The sequence below is a fragment of the Lissotriton vulgaris genome, chromosome 4_1 (genome assembly GCF_964263255.1).
Source record: "Lissotriton vulgaris chromosome 4_1, aLisVul1.2, whole genome shotgun sequence".
Lineage (NCBI taxonomy): Eukaryota > Metazoa > Chordata > Amphibia > Caudata > Salamandridae > Lissotriton > Lissotriton vulgaris.
In genome coordinates this window covers 1,818,203,427-1,818,222,826 of record NC_141691.1, presented here as the reverse complement: position 1 = coordinate 1,818,222,826, position 19,400 = coordinate 1,818,203,427, and the positions used below count along the sequence as shown (strand labels likewise).

Sequence of the window (19,400 nt, the reverse complement as noted above, 5' to 3'; positions counted from 1 at the left end):
AGGGTATATTGCGCATTTTGCATGTCCCTATAGCCTAGATTCACTCCTGTGGACAGCCGATCGCCAGATCACCCAGTGGAGCGGAACCGCGCAGCACCATCTTACAGCAGCTTACTTACTCTTCCCCGATTTATTACACAGGAGAAGTGATTTTCAATCTGTGATTGTGATATGTGTTTCCAAACTTGAGCTCTAGACCTTACTCAATTTATGGTTCTATTAGTGATGCACTTGAGGCAAGGCTTTTACGATTAAATGAATCTGTCAAATTCATTTGTAAACTAGACATGATGTATCAATCTGAAAACAGCACTGAACCAGTCATTTATGAGCCATCATATGTTATTTCAATCAGTTTTGTCTCATAAATAGAAAACAATTCCCAGCTGCGACCCTCCCACAGGAAATCAACGTCTATGGTAGCTTAACTTTAAAAGTTGTCGCTCCTTTTAATCATGTTATCAATATTTTCCATTCTCATGTAAAAGATAATAATCTTTTTTAAGACAAGACCGCTTATTCCACCGAATACTGGTGTGAATCTTTGTTGATTCGTCAGCAGACACAATCCCCTCTAAGGAAATATTTTATATTGGTTCTAAAGCTTTTGAAATCATTGCACATTAAGGAGTTTTTCAAATTATTTAATCAAACACAACGCGTGTCCATGGCCCATGCAGTTAGTGCACATTTGCAGAAGGCAGTGATAAGATACACCTTGGGTGGAAGCACCGCCACTTCCCAGTCTGTCTGCTCACTTCAAAGCATTTTGACTTTGTTTGTTATCAGATGCATGACACAGTAAATCTCACAATACTTCCTTGAACAAACATTTGAGTTGGGTACTGATAAAGTGCTTAAATACTGACCCCAGCAAGGGATAGTGTAGGTGCAGAAAGCACCACCAGTGTAACCGTGTGTTTTTGACACCTTCCGCCTCTTTGCAGAGCAGGGCACACAGATCACCAGGGCACCTTTCAGTAAGCTCAGACATGTAGCCACCTAATATTGATTATCCAGAACTTCCAATTAGCCATCTAGCCTGTGACTTTCTAACGGTGGTGCATAGTAGGACAGTATGTTTTACCTAAGCATTGCCAGGGTCAGATGGGATAGAAAATTGGCCCTGGCACCAAAATAAAAGTGACCCACAATAGTGAATCGGGGAGCAACAGGCATGGACACCCGTTGTTTGTGTCCCACAGCACCAGTTTTACAGGAGTCATATGTGCCTGTGTGACCCCTTCTGTAATACCAATAATGCCAGTCTGCATATACCATCCATGCTATCTCAAGGGGTCGTTCCCTCACTTGCATGAGTGTGTGCCCTCTTGCAAATGATGGAAGCACTCTGTCTTTGTGCTTGTGCCGTATTATGGACGCAGAGGCAAAGAGGCCATCAGAACGCGCACTGATTGTGCACCACAATTATTTGTGCACTGCAATTTCTTATGCACACTCAGTGCACCTCCTTCGGTTAGCTCTCTGGAAGTGGTAAAAGGGCTTTACGGACCCCCAGATATCCCTCTTTTTGTAGGTGCAGTCACTCATTGCACCTACCTGTAGCAGAATCTCTTTCTCTCCTTTTTAAGTGCAGGCTGGTGCTGCTTTCACAATGAAAGATGCATCGGCTGTGCTTTGCCTTTCAATAATGAGCTGCCCCCAGGGCAACACAAAATCATTATAGAGCACTATTCCTGTTTGCAACCTAAGCACCAATTTGAAGGGGCACTGCTGTGCGTAGAGGTATATTTGTAATACGACCCAAGATGCTATAAAAAGTGACCTATGTTTGCAAATCGTGGTGGTTTTGAACTTGTAAATAAGACACACTGTAGAAGTGTTTTTCAAGGTTTTTGGAGACTGCATGCATTTGTGCTTGCTGCAGGCAATGTTTGCAGTACTATCAAGGGAACCAATAGGAAAAACCGGCATCCAGACCATAAAACGGGACTTGTCATATCAGTCTTTTTGGGACTACCAGGCTGCCTTTGGCCAGACTGAGCCTAATCGTTGCCAACACCATTGGCTTTACTTGTAGTTGGAGTGACTGTGCTACGGCTTAACACTACGAAAAGGTCAGAGGAACCCAGAGAAGGACATGTCAGATGCACCTTTTTCGGAGAAGAAGAACCTAGGGGCAGATTTATGACGGACTTGCGCCACGTTTACGCCGCCGTTGCGTCACGCAACGGCGCGGAAACGTGGCGCATCCCTGCGACCTATTTACAACGTAACGCATCTAGGCAGATGCATCATGTTGTAAAGCTCTGCGCCACATGAAACCTGCGTCAGGTTTCATGTGGGCGTTCTGTCGCAGGGTGGGCGTTCCCTCGTAGGAAAGCCCCGTAAAACTGGCGCAGTGAAATCTACAAGATTTCACTGAGTCAGTTTTACGAGGCTGCTGCGTCAAATCCTTACGCCTGCTTGAAGGAGGCGTAAGGAGTGACGCACCATGTTATGTATGGGTGGCCTCTGTACATTGCAGGAGTTGCGTCGCACTTGCGACGCTACTCCAGCAATGCGCCGCCCGTACACCACAAGATGCGTCACGCATCTGCCCTTCCTTGCACCATGGTGCGCCGCATTGTAAATGCGGCGCTTCTGTGGTGCCGCAAGGAGGGAATTGCGTGACGCATCAGTTCTGGCGCATCCCTGCTGATTTGCAGAGATGTGCCAGAACTCATAAATCTGCCCCCTAGTGTGTACACATGGTAGATATCTTATATTAAAAAATCTTTGAAGGGGTATCTCAACAAAGTCAAAAGTCAAAATAGGAGTAATTGGGGAAAGCACAGACAAGTAGGAGCGTTGATGCCCTGGGTACTAAATTTATCATACAGACAGAAAAGTGCAGATATAAGTGTCCTCTTTGCTCTTGTTAGGAATATTTTAACCATGGTCAGACTCTAAATGTCAGTGGCTGTGATGTGGTGAACAATTAGGTCACTTGAGAAAAGTGAATTCTCCACGTGGTTGATTTTCTGGAGCTCAATTCAGTCAAGGAATAATTAGTCACAGACGGAGTCAGAGTGAGTCCCACATCCTCAGATCACAGCAGTGGTTTGAACAGTGACAGCATTTTAGAGTGGACTGAACACTAGTTATTGCATGCCTTACTGGAGGTTACAAAATCCTTTGACCCACAGAGCCACCTCTCAAAGTCAGTCCTCTCAGCAATGGGCATTTGGAGGCAGCGTTTTTGAGTCGTCTGTTGTGAGGGGATTTCAAGAAAGCTGAATGCTTTTCAATCCACTGAGGAACAGCCCTCAGTGAGCAATCTGGAGAAAATTAGTCCCTCTGTTATGATCCTAGTCAGCTGGCACATTGGGTTTGCAGTGGTTATCCCTCTTTTGAGTTAGCTTCACTCCAACAAGGAGGCACCAGTGTCACACTGTTCTTAGATAGATTGCTATTTATGTAGGGTGCAAAAAAGTAAAATGGAGGGAAGAGAATTGTGAAGATAGGAATGTATTGAACTATCTGCACAGCCCATATTTCTATTATTTTTAATGTTGCTGTCATCATATGTTTTGCTTAAACTGTTAAACTGTTGAACAGCAAGACAGGGGCAGTGACTATTGTACAATGGAGAGAAAAATAACCAAGACCCCACTGAAATTCTTGTGTAGCTTGTGTAGCTTCAATGAGGGTTATTGAAGGAAGACTTTTAATTTTAATGTGGAAAAAGTAAGCCAGCCGCTATATGATGCCAATGTATTTGAGTTTGAAACAAATTCAGAGAAAATATGTTGTGTTCATTAAAGGATTGTGTGAGAAATTGGGTTACTGGTTGACTGGAGTGTGAGCCCTGGTAGCAGCGACCCCAATCCCTGTCAAGTTAAGCCCAAAGCAACCCCCAAATTAGCCTGTGCTCAACTCCCTGGTAGTTCGGCACAGAGCAGTCAGTCTTAACTTAGAGACAATGTGTTGGAAATGTCCCTTTTTGCAGGGTTATCCCCAAACATTTTGCTTCTTCCTCCCTTGTTTTTCCTGACTGTGGTTGCTGGATATAGGACTCTGGGCACTTTACCACTGCTGATCAGTGCTAAAGTGAATATGCTCTCTGTGTAAATTGTTATTGAGGTTGGTTATCCATGATTGGCTTATTTGTTTTACCAGTAGGTCCCTATTAAAGTGCACTGAGTGTGTAATTCAAATGCTACTAGTGGGCCTGCATCACTGATTGTGCCACCCACCTGAGTAGCTACGAAAAGAGGTCTCAGGCCTGCCACTGCAGTACCCGTGCTTAGTTCAACTGCCATGTCGACCTGGCCAGTACACCCACTTGTCAGGCCTAACCCTTCCCTTTTCTTCCACATTGGACACCCTTATGGTAGGCCCAAGGTACCCCCTTGGGCAGGGTGCAGTGTATGTAAAAGGTAGGACATGTACTAGTGTGGGTAACATGTCCTGATAGTGAAATACTGCCAATTTCGTTTTTCACTATTGAAAGGCTATCTTGCCCATAAGACAGAATGGGGAATGCTGTGTAACATGTTTACCTGCATATCTTCCTATTGACGCAAGATAGAAAATTGGAATCTGCTACCCCTGAACTCAGAATTTAATAACACATATTTTAGGAAGGGTGGTTTTTAAATTCAGTGTTCGAAAATAGCACTTTTAGAAAGTGGCTATTTTCTTGTTCAACCTTTCTTGTGCCTCTGCCTGTTTGTGGATTGATTGTCTGGTGGGTTGGGGTGGCTCTAGTAGTCTGGGTGAGTCCGCACTAGGCTGAATATACCTATCTGCATTTGTAGTGGTAGGAGGAGTAGCACTTTGGCCTGAATAGGGCTGTTCCATGCCGTCCACAATGCTGGCTCCACCTCCTAGGGTACATCTGATGACCCTGGCCCACACTGACAAAAGAAGAAGTTGCGCACTGGCAGAGTGCACCCAGAACAGGTTGGACTGGGTCCAGGACCCTTCACACATAGGGAACAAATACTTTTGGGGTATAAATATGAGAGCTGAAACCCCTGAAAGTCAGACTACTTCGTGATCAAGAGGAATCCCTGCCAAAGAAGATCAGCTGAAGAGACTGAGGAGAAGTACTGCCCTTGCTGTGTGTCTGGGGTTGGCCTGCAGTTTGCTGATTCTACTGAAGAGAGAACTAAAGGACTTTGCTGTGTGCTGTGTCCCCTGCTTGAAGAAGGACTTTGCTGTGTGCTGTGTCCCTCTGAAGAAAAGTCTCCAAGGGCTTGAGAAGAGCTAGCCTCCTGTTTGTGAAGTCCCAGGCACAAAAGCACTTCACCCCCAGCTTCCCTGAACTTCCGTGCAGGGAGTTCCAGTTTGCCAGGAGGGCCTGTAACTGTGTGTGAGGCCTTTTTGCTGAAGGGAGCTGGAAGCACGACGCTGCAAAAGAAGCGTGATGCCGCTGCAGCAGCCGCTGTTGCATCATCGAGGAAGCATGTCGCCGCTGCCGCTATTCGCAGTCGCATCACCGGAGAAGCATGCCGCTGCACAGAGGTTGATGTCACATCACCGGAGAAGCGGGCCACAGGGCCGTCACATCACTGAGGAAATACACTGCTCCTGAATGCTGCTGCAATGCCTGAGAAGCGTGTCCCAGTCACCGAGGGTGCTGTCGCATCAACAGAGAAGCGAGTTGCAGGGCCTGTCGCGGCACAGAAAACCACTGAGTTCGCTTGCACACATTGCCTCCATGTTCTCACATCGCAGTAAAGACGCCATTTTCTCACATCGCGCCGGATCGCCGCAATGCATCGAGGTGCCATCTTGTCGCATCGAAACCAGAGCGCAGGAAGAATCAATGCATCGCCTTCTCTGTGACCCTTTTGTTTATTTTGTGTTATGCGTCCTAGGTACTTTGTGAGTAAACTGTCCATTTCATCAGCTACAAGTTTATTTTTGCAACAACCTTTCTAAAGACATTCTACTGAGTTTTGTATGTTGGATTTTTGTTGTTTTGGTCTTGTTTAGTTTAGATAAAGATATTTTATTTTTATAAACTGGTGTGGTGTTCATTTGTGGTGTTTTCACTGTGTTACTGTGAGTGTTGGTACAGATACTTTACACATTGCCTTTGGGATAAGCCTGCCTGCTCGTGCCAAGCTACCGAGGGGGTGAGCAGGTGTTATCTAAAGTGTGTATGCCCATTACCTTGACTAGAAGAAAGGGTCCCCATTTGGACAAAGGTACCTACCTCTGCTAACTAGAGACCCCCAGTTCTAACACAATGTATAAAGTATTTGTGCAACACTTCAAACTGCACGACAGTGACACCACCATACAAAAAGATCCCACACCAAGATAGAACAAATATAGCTGAATTTAATAAATATAAAAAGGCCAAAATGACAGCAATCCAATCAGAAGAACCAGAGTTATGAGTTTTTATAGCATAAAGCAACAATGGCAGCTATCTGGTCGCGCTAGACCCGGTCAAAGCCAAAAGTTCAGGCTGATCACGATGGAGTACAAGCTGAATACAGTCAAAGATTAGTCTGGCTGAAGTTTTACCTGCTCAGGTTTTGTAACAAGAGACCCTTTCAAATTGTAGAGGGCTATGAGGCATGAGGAAAGCATTGCAGGATGCTGTCGGCATGGTGTAAAGATCGGGCTGGGCATCACGAATGAGTGGGCTGGAGCTTCGCATTGTCAGTCCACTATGAGCAGTCGAGGCTGCAGTGTGAAAAGACAAGTTGGTGGGGGCTCGCACTGATTTTCAGTGCGAGCGGCAAGGTCTCAGTGTGGCTGGGCTTGTTCATTGCGAAGAGCCCGAAGCTTGATCTAAGAGCCCTTGAGCAACATCAAGTGTCCAGGACCTGAGAGGCACCACTTGGGGTTCAGTAACATGCTGCAGATGGGTCTGGGATCTGTTTGAGGAGCCTTTTATGTCTCTCAGGCTCAAATCAGGAGGTCAGCAGACTAGTCACTGGAATCATTCTGGGGTCCTGGGTTCAAGATGAAGTTGCAGTTCCAGTTCTTTCTCACCAGGCAAGAGGTCAGCAAGCAAGGCAGCAGTTCCTTCAGAAAAGCAGTCCAGCAGAGTGGCAGTACTTGTAACAGGGAAAGAAGAGTGTTCCCTTGAGACAGAGCTAAGTATAGGTTTAGAATACTAGACCTTACAGTGTAAAAAGTACATACAACAAAAACATATGGAAGTTTAAAATTCATTTATTTTGAATAAATTATAAAAACACACAATAGGGCAAACTAATCTAGATCCCTAATCATAAAACACAATTAAACACTTCACTCAATAATGACCCGCACTATTGAGAACAGACAGAATGGGTACAACATAAACATTGTTGGTTATAACTTGTAGATTCCTGCTCCGTAGTTAAACCACCAGTGTTGTACTGCTACACTGCCGTGAGGTCCCAGCTAGGGCAGGTTGTTTATACTTGTTCTGCCGTCTGTGGGGGTCCGCCTTGAATGCATTCAAGGCGGACCCCCACAGATGGCGGAACAAGTACCTTAGAAATAGGTAATTGAATAAAGGCCAGGAAAGATTACTAGATGGACATTGGAACCCCGTGCCATCCTAGTAGATAATTACTGAAAAAGCCAAGAGGGAGGAAGTGACCAGAAGGGACCAAACCTATAAACAACCTGCGCTAGCTGGGACCTCACGGACACCTCCAATGGCAACTGTGGCCTAGTCTTCAAACAAACCGAAAAAATTGTCTTTTTCACTTCGTCTAATTTAACTTGGAATAGTGAATTAAGGGGGATTCATACGAACCGTAACAGGCACAACAGGACAACCTACTGGTAGCAGAAATTCAAGAAGGCTTCAGTGGTACTGCTTTTTGGGATCAGGAAGTTAACTCTGAACATTATAAGAGTCCATTCATTAATCTAGGGGCAAGTGTATACATTCCCTGGTGAAGACAGAATATTACTTGTCTTGATAAAGGTGGTAACCAATAAGAGAACCCACCGAAACGCGTTGACGCTACATACCGTATAATTCAAGTGTCCAACACCAGATTTGATATGCCGATGTCGTAGCAGTACAACACTGGTGGTTTAACTACGGAGCAGGAATGTACAAGTTGTAACCAACAATGTTTATGTTGTACCCATTCTGTCTGTTCTCAATAGTGCGGGTCATTATTGAGTGAATTGTTTTATTGTGTTTTATGATTAGGGATCTAGATTAGTTTGCCCTATTGTGTGTTTTTATAATTTATTCAAAATAAATGAATTTTTAACTTCCATATGTTTTTGTTGTATGTACTTTTGACACTGTAAGGTCTAGTATTCTAAACCTATACTTAGCTCTGTCTCAAGGGAACACTCTTCTTTCCCAGGTTTAACAACCCCAATTCCCTTGGCTTACTCAAGGTGTACCTCTCTTTTTCACTCAGTACTTGTAGCAGCACAGCCGTCCTTCTTACTGGCAGAGTATTCATAGGTCCAGAAGTATACTGAAGTTGTGATGTCTGAAGTCCAATATTTCTACACAGTTGTGACTTTGAAGTGAGGAGAAGCTTCGAGAGGCATGCATTTGAAGTAAACAGAAGCCTCATCTTCTGCCTTTCTGGCACTGGCTTTATACTAACTACCAGGGGACTGCAGACCTTTGTGTGGAAAGCGGACAAAGACTATTTAAGTGTAAATGTGGTTGGATTGGGCTGAGCTCCTCCCACCCTTCCTGCCAGTGATGGACTTACCAGTCACATCCGATCTTCACTTTGTGTCTGGCTGTGTAGGAGGAATAAGCAAAGCGCAACTGTCACTACACAAACTCATGTGACCCAGGGACATTCTTCAGGCCCCAAAGGACTTAGGCAAGAAAATGCCCACTTGCTAAAAATGGCATTTGCAGAACTGCAGTTTAAGGTCCAACTTCATCATAAGTTAGGATTTTAAATTGGGATTCCAAAGACACCAAACTTAATCTAGTTATCTAATCCCAATTGGAATTTCAAACTTATAAAATGTAATAAGGCAACTTCAGTGTTATCATATGGGAGAGGTAGGCTTTTCAGTAGCGAAAAACAAATGTAAGAGTGTTTCACTACTAGGACATGTAAAACTTTGCACTCTTTGCCCTCTGTACTGTCAAGTGCCTCCCCTAGGGGTGACATATATGTATTACAAAGAAAGGTTTGGGCCTAGTAAAAGGCTTATTTTGCCTGGTCGAAATCGAAGCTGAAGACTTTACGCACTGGCTCTGCAATGGCAGGCTTGAGACATCTTAAAAGTGCTATTTAAGTGGGTGGCACAGTCAGTACTGCATGGTCACTAGCACATGTAATGCAATTTTACTAGGAACTTATACGTAGAGTAAATATGCCAATATCGGTATACGCCAATGTAACATGTTTTGAGGACAGAGCACAATCACTTTAGCACTGATTAGCAGTGGCTAGCAGTGGTCAAGTAACAGACTCCTAATGCCAACTAAATGAATTCAGCAAAAAGTGGAGGGCAAAGGCAAGACCTTTGGGGATGACCCTACATAAAGAACCACGTCCAACAGTATTTTAGTAGATATAGTCCCTGAGTCTGAGTCATCACTAAAGTCGGTGAAAAAAATATGCATGTGAACATCATGTCTATATACAGATTGGACCCTATTCACAAAGACTGTAGCATGAGTAAGTTACTCTTGTAGCACTTCTTGATTACTTCTGGAGTAGCACATCAATTATTCTGTCTTTTTTCATAGAATTCAGGAGTACTGCTAGAGTAAATTGCAGCAATAACATATTTTCTCAATGTAGTGCTATTGCTGTCTTAAATCTGTGTATTTGAATGCTCCTAACACATTAATAATGCCTCATTCATTTCACCTTACAGCAGTTCAATGTGGTAATCCTGGCACACCAGCTAATGGCAAGGTATTTCGCCTTGATGGAACAGCATTCTCCAGCTCTGTCATTTATTCATGCATGGAAGGATATGTTCTTTCTGGATCATCTGCAAGGCAGTGCACCGCTAATGGAACATGGTCAGGGGCCTTACCGAACTGTACAAGTAAGTTTGAAAGCAAATCTATGTTTCAAATATGCTATGTTGAATATTCATTTATCAAGCCCTTTTAACCTACCCAAGACATTCTGATTTCAGTAATGGAAACTGTCGGACCTAAGTCCGCTCTTTATGTTATGAACGTCATTACTTCTGTTTCTATCTGCTGAAAAAGTTTCCATTTACTTCCTAAGAAAAAGGGTCTCAGTAGTGAAGACTACTATTTTTTCTCAATTGGATTATGTGAATGTGGCTTACTTTGGTCTTCTAGAAAAGCAGCTGAGAAAATCCAAGGTATTTAAAATTTGATTCTGTATGTGCTCACCATTTATCTCATATCTGAGGCATGTGGAGCTTTACTCTGTATTCCCACCAATGAAAGAGTCTTAATTAAGTGGCCCTCATGCAACGGGCCAGCCATAAAACTGCCCCTAAATTCCTGTCTGGCTCAATTGTGCCGTGCATGCCTGCATGCATGTGATGATAAACATCCCCTCCTGGGTGAAGATATCTTGTTTTAAAAAGGATTCACTTCAGTGACAATCCTTTGGAGTAATGTGCAACTGCGAACCTCATCTTCCTCAAAGTACTAAAAATTCACCTTTCCATCAATCACATCTTTATGTGCCTGTCTGTTCTTTTTTGGTAGGTTTTGGTTGGTGAATCTTGCAGTCTGTTGATATCTGTTTATGTTTAGGGTTATCTGTTTTCAATTTTAGTGCCTTGATGCTATTGGGTGACCATGTAGTTATAATTGTTTATAATAATGTGTAAAGCTCAACTTCACTCATATAAAACATTTTCTGGGACTCATTTATATGGCTGAGGGGATATTGCTTAGGTGTGCCATTTTTCATAAAGTAAAATGCCAGATTTTTTTTAAAGTTTGTGGATTTAAATAGATAACATTCTGAGCAAGAGTGTAAAGGAGGTGTGTTACAGGGGGATGGACCAAGGACCTGGAGGAATCTCCTTCCCTATTTGAGAAGATTGAATTTTGGAACTGTAAAAGTAGGCTTGGCAGATGATCTCAGTTCCAGAGGGGAATACATTTTGGATTTAGCGGCAAAAAGAAAAAATCGTACTGTTGTTTTCTTCATTGCGATGCTCTATGTGTGATGGGTATGCCAAGACACGGGTCCCATGGCCACTATGCCACTGTACCCAAGCTGCCCTAAATTCAAGAGGCCCAGATGGGCCTTTCTGGGTCTTGGTATGCTTTAGGTTCAGACAAGATTTGGCTTGGCAGTTTGGCCTGCACGGTCTCTATTAGACCAGGTCCAAGACTGATTGACATATGACTGAGTCTAATCTGAGGTGACATGGAGGGCAAACAGTGATGGATTGGGATGCAGGCTTTATAATTAGTTATGGCTGAGATGAATTCAAAAATGTCTTCCATAAATTATTTATATTCCTCAATGTAAAAGTAGATGTAGCTGCTCTAAACTGTTGAGGAGGGTATTACCTAAATTTATTGGCACAAACTGAAATTATGCCATAAAATAGTTTGTGCATTTCACAAACTGCTTTAAACAATTAGATATAACAGTCTTCACTGCACAGAGACATTTGCTAATATTACTATGTGGGAGATTAAGGGAATAGGAAGATTCTTCTTAATTGTTTACGGTAAAAGGACAGGAGCTAGTGACTGCTGATATCTAGGACTCTAAAGAAAGGTTAGTGTTAATCACAATGCCAAGAATCTGGACAGAATCAACTTGTGCAGGGCATTGGCACACTGTGGAAAGCCATTAAATAAGGTCCCAACTATTTATTTTGTGGAAGAGCGGGGGTATTTCAATGTTGCTGTGGCTGAGTTTCAAGAAATAGTTTTTCATCTGGTTTTGGCAGTAACGTAACAAAACTTGAGGGGGCCCCCTGCAAAGTACATGCCGCAGCCCACCCCCCACCGGAGACCGCCAGGAGCTCTCCGGCCAGGATACTTTACTGAGGGGGCCCCCTGGACTACGGCCCCCCTCCCAGGCACTGCTGGGACTGAGGGGGCCTTTGTAACACCACTGAGTTTTTGATGGTTTCAGGTGTGAAGGAAATATCTGAGGTATTTATGGAAGGATTGGAGGAGAGAACACAAATACATGTTTGTCGTCAGGATAAAAGTAAGATTTTGATTGATACTTCTGTAGCAGGAATGCACGAGGACGTAGGTAAGGATAAAGTAAAAAACACGAAATTATAGCTCCTTTTAAACCTAACATGGAAGTGGCTTTGTCAGGGAGTTAAAGATATTGGCTTGCATGAATTGAGACCTGTTTGGTTAAAATGATGTGATCCATGATAAAACAGTTCCACCCATTCCAAAGGAATTGAGGCATTGCAGTAGGTTTGTCGAGTCAGTGGTATCAAAGGAGGCAGTGAGGTCAATTACAATTAGGACCCCACATCACCACCATCCACCACCATTCACAGCACAATCCAACATTATTCTAAGGTTGTTACAACTAATTGGGTGCATCTGCCAGCTATGATTTCTGATTGATGGTCCTGCAGACCATGATTATCTCCAATACATCTCTGGAACTGTAGATCATTGTCTTTTCAAAACACGGAAATAGTACTAAAAATGTTAAGAGTGCCTTTTATTTTTAGGAAGAGGATGCATAATGACATGTTTAAACTGGTCATGGAAGGTTTTAGGTGACAATGAAGAATGCACGAGTTCTATTCATTAAGGGCCTATCTATTCTTTTATACATTTCCAGAGCGAACATGAAATTAGATCGTCTGGTGAGCCTGGTGGTTTACTGTAAGTTATTAGTTTGGCAAAATCTGCAGTCATGATGGGTTTAAAAGAGACACATGATGAATCCTTGATTGTTGTATTGCGGGTCCATATGATTGTAGGGTGAGCTGTGGATCGATCCTGTTCCACATGTTAATTTCTGATTCTGATGTTTTCAGAAAAAAAAATCTAAGTGGCTGTTCACTAATACTTGAAAGGGGGCAGAGTTACTAGTGGCTTTTGGTGGGCTAAATTATCAGGATGAAACCTGTTTTGGGTTTCCTGTGTTCCACTTCAGGGAGGACCTGGCTGGGCTGCACTGTTCTTATTGGAGCAGGATCAACACTGGCTTATAAATGGCTGTTCAGAATTGTATTGCCACGTCAAGCGCTACACGGAGGAAACTAGCGCCAGCAACAAGTTAGAGCGACTCACCAAGCCTCTTCCTGTCATCCACCCACCTCTCGGCGCACCCGCTGCGCGGGTGCCCCTTCGCCCGCCTGTGGAGGGAAGCAAACCAGCAGCTGCGAGCAAGGAGCACAGAGGCAGTAAGGAGGTAAGCGGCTTGGGCGTGTGGCTGCAGCGGGGCTGCGAGCGTGCAGGGACTTCATTTCCCAGAAGTCCCTGCTAGACCGACGGAGAGCTTCCGGTCCGCTCTCCCTGCTGGCCCGCCCCCCGCCCTCCTGAGGCCTCAAAACACCTGCCAACAGTAAAAGCGAGTGGGACATTGTTCAGAATTGTATTGCCACGTCAAGCGCTACACGGAGGAAACTAGCGCCAGCAACAAGTTAGAGCGACTCACCAAGCCTCTTCCTGTCATCCACCCACCTCTCGGCGCACCCGCTGCGCGGGTGCCCCTTCGCCCGCCTGTGGAGGGAAGCAAACCAGCAGCTGCGAGCAAGGAGCACAGAGGCAGTAAGGAGGTAAGCGGCTTGGGCGTGTGGCTGCAGCGGGGCTGCGAGCGTGCAGGGACTTCATTTCCCAGAAGTCCCTGCTAGACCGACGGAGAGCTTCTGGTCCGCTCTCCCTGCTGGCCCGCCCCCCGCCCTCCTGAGGCCTCAAAACACCTGCCAACAGTAAAAGCGAGTGGGACATTGTTCAGAATTGTATTGCCACGTCAAGCGCTACACGGAGGAAACTAGCGCCAGCAACAAGTTAGAGCGACTCACCAGGCCTCTTCCTGTCGTCCACCCACCTCTCGGCGCACCCGCTGCGCGGGTGCCCCTTCGCCCGCCTGTGGAGGGAAGCAAACCAGCAGCTGCGAGCAAGGAGCACAGAGGCAGTAAGGAGGTAAGCGGCTTGGGCGTGTGGCTGCAGCGGGGCTGCGAGCGTGCAGGGACTTTATTTCCCAGAAGTCCCTGCTAGACCGACGGAGAGCTTCCGGTCCGCTCTCCCTGCTGGCCCGCCCCCCGCCCTCCTGAGGCCTCAAAACACCTGCCAACAGTAAAAGCGAGTGGGACATTGTTCAGAATTGTATTGCCACGTCAAGCGCTACACGGAGGAAACTAGCGCCAGCAACAAGTTAGAGCGACTCACCAAGCCTCTTCCTGTCATCCACCCACCTCTCGGCGCACCCGCTGCGCGGGTGCCCCTTCGCCCGCCTGTGGAGGGAAGCAAACCAGCAGCTGCGAGCAAGGAGCACAGAGGCAGTAAGGAGGTAAGCGGCTTGGGCGTGTGGCTGCAGCGGGGCTGCGAGCGTGCAGGGACTTCATTTCCCAGAAGTCCCTGCTAGACCGACGGAGAGCTTCCAGTCCGCTCTCCCTGCTGGCCCGCCCCCCGCCCTCCTGAGGCCTCAAAACACCTGCCAACAGTAAAAGCGAGTGGGACATTGTTCAGAATTGTATTGCCACGTCAAGCGCTACACGGAGGAAACTAGCGCCAGCAACAAGTTAGAGCGACTCACCAAGCCTCTTCCTGTCATCCACCCACCTCTCGGCGCACCCGCTGCGCGGGTGCCCCTTCGCCCGCCTGTGGAGGGAAGCAAACCAGCAGCTGCGAGCAAGGAGCACAGAGGCAGTAAGGAGGTAAGCGGCTTGGGCGTGTGGCTGCAGCGGGGCTGCGAGCGTGCAGGGACTTCATTTCCCAGAAGTCCCTGCTAGACCGACGGAGAGCTTCCGGTCCGCTCTCCCTGCTGGCCCGCCCCCCGCCCTCCTGAGGCCTCAAAACACCTGCCAACAGTAAAAGCGAGTGGGACATTGTTCAGAATTGTATTGCCACGTCAAGCGCTACACGGAGGAAACTAGCGCCAGCAACAAGTTAGAGCGACTCACCAAGCCTCTTCCTGTCATCCACCCACCTCTCGGCGCACCCGCTGCGCGGGTGCCCCTTCGCCCGCCTGTGGAGGGAAGCAAACCAGCAGCTGCGAGCAAGGAGCACAGAGGCAGTAAGGAGGTAAGCGGCTTGGGCGTGTGGCTGCAGCGGGGCTGCGAGCGTGCAGGGACTTCATTTCCCAGAAGTCCCTGCTAGACCGACGGAGAGCTTCCGGTCCGCTCTCCCTGCTGGCCCGCCCCCCGCCCTCCTGAGGCCTCAAAACACCTGCCAACAGTAAAAGCGAGTGGGACATTGTTCAGAATTGTATTGCCACGTCAAGCGCTACACGGAGGAAACTAGCGCCAGCAACAAGTTAGAGCGACTCACCAAGCCTCTTCCTGTCATCCACCCACCTCTCGGCGCACCCGCTGCGCGGGTGCCCCTTCGCCCGCCTGTGGAGGGAAGCAAACCAGCAGCTGCGAGCAAGGAGCACAGAGGCAGTAAGGAGGTAAGCGGCTTGGGCGTGTGGCTGCAGCGGGGCTGCGAGCGTGCAGGGACTTCATTTCCCAGAAGTCCCTGCTAGACCGACGGAGAGCTTCCGGTCCGCTCTCCCTGCTGGCCCGCCCCCCGCCCTCCTGAGGCCTCAAAACACCTGCCAACAGTAAAAGCGAGTGGGACATTGTTCAGAATTGTATTGCCACGTCAAGCGCTACACGGAGGAAACTAGCGCCAGCAACAAGTTAGAGCGACTCACCAAGCCTCTTCCTGTCATCCACCCACCTCTCGGCGCACCCGCTGCGCGGGTGCCCCTTCGCCCGCCTGTGGAGGGAAGCAAACCAGCAGCTGCGAGCAAGGAGCACAGAGGCAGTAAGGAGGTAAGCGGCTTGGGCGTGTGGCTGCAGCGGGGCTGCGAGCGTGCAGGGACTTCATTTCCCAGAAGTCCCTGCTAGACCGACGGAGAGCTTCCGGTCCGCTCTCCCTGCTGGCCCGCCCCCCGCCCTCCTGAGGCCTCAAAACACCTGCTCACTCCCGCAGCGCGGGACGCAGCCCGGGCTAAGACTGGGCAAAGACAGGGCCGTTCTAGGCCGTTAGAGACCGATTGAGACCGGACCGGGCTACTTCCCTTGGTTTTATTGTCTGGAGTCACAGTACTATACATGAATTATTTTATATATTGATTGTAAATTTTCTTCCCCATAATGTCCTTACGTGAAACTAGGAGTAAGGCTACAAAGATCCCCAAAAAAGCCACTGGCACCCTAGATGACTTTATCACCAGGACTAGCCTCTCTATTGACAATGAAATTACCAAACTTCAGCATAGAGTATCAACCGAACTCGAATGCGCTAGGAGGCTTTCTACTGAACTTGCGCTTAGGAAAAAATCTTCCCTAGGCAGCATTGCCACATCTAAAACTCCTGAGCGGATTTCTGGTCCAAAACCACTCATAGCCGTAGCTGAGGTACACTCGATAGTAGAAGAACTAATTCCTCCCACCACCCAGGAATCCCATGAGCTTCCAGCTGGGGCCGAGTCAGGAAGCTCATCTCAGTTGATACTTTCAAAGGAGAAAGTCGAAGTCCTTCCAGATGGGGTGTCCTGTGATTCATTAGCAGGGACGATACTAATTACATGTCCTGTACCTACTAGTCAGCTGCTAGCTGAAACAGAGTCCTCCACAAAATCTCCAGGCAAAGTTCCATCAAAGCACAAAAGGAAGCGTAAACATCTCACCGCTTTTGCTAGAAAAAAAGCAAAAATCAACCTTAGTCATAACATTAAGGGTGGGACTTCTAACATGCCTGCTGTAATACCCGAGAGCCCTGTACAAGATTTAGTAAATACTGACAACACCAACATTAGTATAGATGAGCACATTTCCCTAGATAAGTCTGACCGCTTAGGTTGCGAAGGAAAGAGAGTTTCCTGTGCTATGGTAGAACCAGATGGTGGAAGAGAGGAATTTTTAAAAATAGTATGGGAGACGCTTAAGACATTACTTAAACCATTAGAAATCAGGTTAACTGGAATTGAGAACCAGCTTCTTGAAGTTGAGAAAAGTGTTATCACTCTTTCCAGTATAAGTCTTAATTGTACTGAAGTGCCTAGAGTCACCCAGCAAGTTCCGGTCCTTGTCCCGACCACATCAAAAGAACCATATACTAAGCTATTAGATGTGCAGCAAAAAAAGGCAGGGATAGCTAATAACACAAATACTACTCAATCAAGTAGCACTAAAATCCAACCAAATTTAACCCCTTCAACATCCACGGCTACAGCTGTAAATACTATTAATAAACCGATGCAGAAAAACCAAACATATACCAATTCTCCCTTACCACAAATTCCCCCTTCTTCCCACTCTTCCATTCAGAATACATCAATTTTAAATAAAACTCAACTTAATATTCCCACCTATCCCTACATTAGTGCGGCAGGCATTCAATCCATGCCTGACAAAATCATTGTTAATGCCTCCCATAACTCAAACTACCAGTCCAACCATACTCGCAACAATTTTAGAGGAGGGTACATAGACTTGCCACCAGACGCTAGTACATTTGTAGCCGTTCTCACAGGGGTGCCAGAACTGGACAGTCAATACGAGGAAAACTTCCAATCGCTAAAAAATAAAGTGATTTTTTGGCTAAACAAATATAAACCTATTCCCAACCACCTTAAAAGTATGATTCTCATGGTTAGGAGGGTACCATGGGTAGGGCCAACCCCAAAATCAATCCCGGGCGATTGTATTGTCATATCCTTTGAGGAACCCCAGAGTGCTGAGCAAATCTGCAATTGGAAATCGTATGGTATGAATCCCCCTATTGAAGCCAGACCCTTATCATTTTTTTATCCTCCACCAAGACCTATCCACCATGGCCAAAATTGGAATCCTGTTAAGCAGTATTCAGATAATGCCCCAAACTTGGTTAGGTATGGAAATTATAATATGTGGTCTGGTGCTCCAAACTTGGGTGGACATGGTGATTACAACATGTGGTCTGGCATTTCTACCTTCAACAGATTTAGCTGTTTAGAGGCTGTGGATTGACTTGCCACAATGCCTAACTGCATTCACGAATTATATGATGATTTTTGTAGATTGGGCAAAGGCTACCCCAAACCAAAAAATGTTGCACACTTTCATGATGATAAACAGCCCAACAAGAGTAGGATGCATAAGCTTAATCCCGATCCACAGAAAAAGGGACCACTTTATAGAGCTGGAAAGATATGCTGCTACACAGCTGAGGGTGGTCGGGATAGGAGTACAACTATCGCAGCTGGGGAAAAGATAAAGGTTGCAGAGAAAGACATAATATCACTGCAAGTAGGCACTAGGTGCAATCAGTGCGTAGTTATTCCCCCCCCTGCCATCCAGAGTACTGACCCTTGCTTACTTATCCTATCGTGGAACATTGCAGGTGTTTATAAGAACTTAAAAGACCCTGAGTGGGCAAATTACATTGACACCTGTGATATTTGTCTACTACAAGAAACTTGGGCCTTAGAAGTTCCCCATCGGGTAGGTTACAAAACCTTTGGCACTAAGGCAGTTCAGTCTGACCGAGGAAGACCATCAGGGGGTCTATTAATCTGGCTAAAAATCACCTTACCCATGCAGGTTGAAATTGTGGATACAGGTTCCCCGGATATCTTAGCTCTAAGGGCAACCCCATCGTGTGGCAATGAATGGTACATTGTGAACGTCTATAATAGACCAACTAGTCACTCGAAGGTATCAACAACAATTGAGGCCCTGGAGCTCCTGCTTAAAAACGTAATTGTAGACACCCCGGTCATTCTAGGAGGAGACCTAAACTGCAATTTTGAACCTGTTCTGGGCATTTCTGAAGTGTTTGAAGATGAGGACTCAGCCTATAACATCCCTCAGCTTGAGACCACTAAATTTGTTAAATATTCGACATTGGCCAGCCAACTTTTAAGACTTTCCGCAGATCACGGCCTCAGAGCAGGCAATGGCCGACTCCCATCTGACCTCCAAAAACAACCAACCTTTTCCAAAGCTAACAGCAACTTAGACTTTGTACTTGTTTCTCTCAGCATATGGCATTTTATGATAGATTTGAAAGTAGTAAGTAGGGGGGAAAGTGATCACTACCCTTTGGAACTTTACATCAACAAGAGCATGGTTAGCGATATCACTTTATCTACAATTGAATCCACCGAAGTCACCACATGTGAGGACGTCCACATAAGTAACAACAGACGTGCGGTGAGATGGCCACGTGTTTTGGCAGATGGCAAAGCCTTATCACTGGTTTATTCTCTTTTTGAACAAACATTTGAACATGTAGTTGACTATGCCTTCCTACCGGAACACTTTGAACATTTTATTGATCTACACAAAATCTTCTTTTCGGAAATAAAAATGCTCTTATCAAAAATGCCGAAAAAGAAGCAGCAAAATCAAAGGGTGGCAAA

At 46.1% G+C, this 19,400-nt stretch overlaps 1 protein-coding gene across 1 annotated transcript in view; it reads left to right on the top strand.

Annotated features, from left to right (window-relative positions):
* CSMD3 (CUB and Sushi multiple domains 3) overlaps positions 1–19,400 on the top strand; it is a 2,596,150-nt gene that overhangs the window by 2,409,860 nt on the left and 166,890 nt on the right. The window contains exon 59 of the mRNA XM_086918068.1: positions 9,784–9,960. Within this exon, the coding sequence (XP_086774194.1) occupies positions 9,784–9,960 (177 nt within the window). The remainder of the gene's footprint in view (positions 1–9,783; positions 9,961–19,400) is intronic.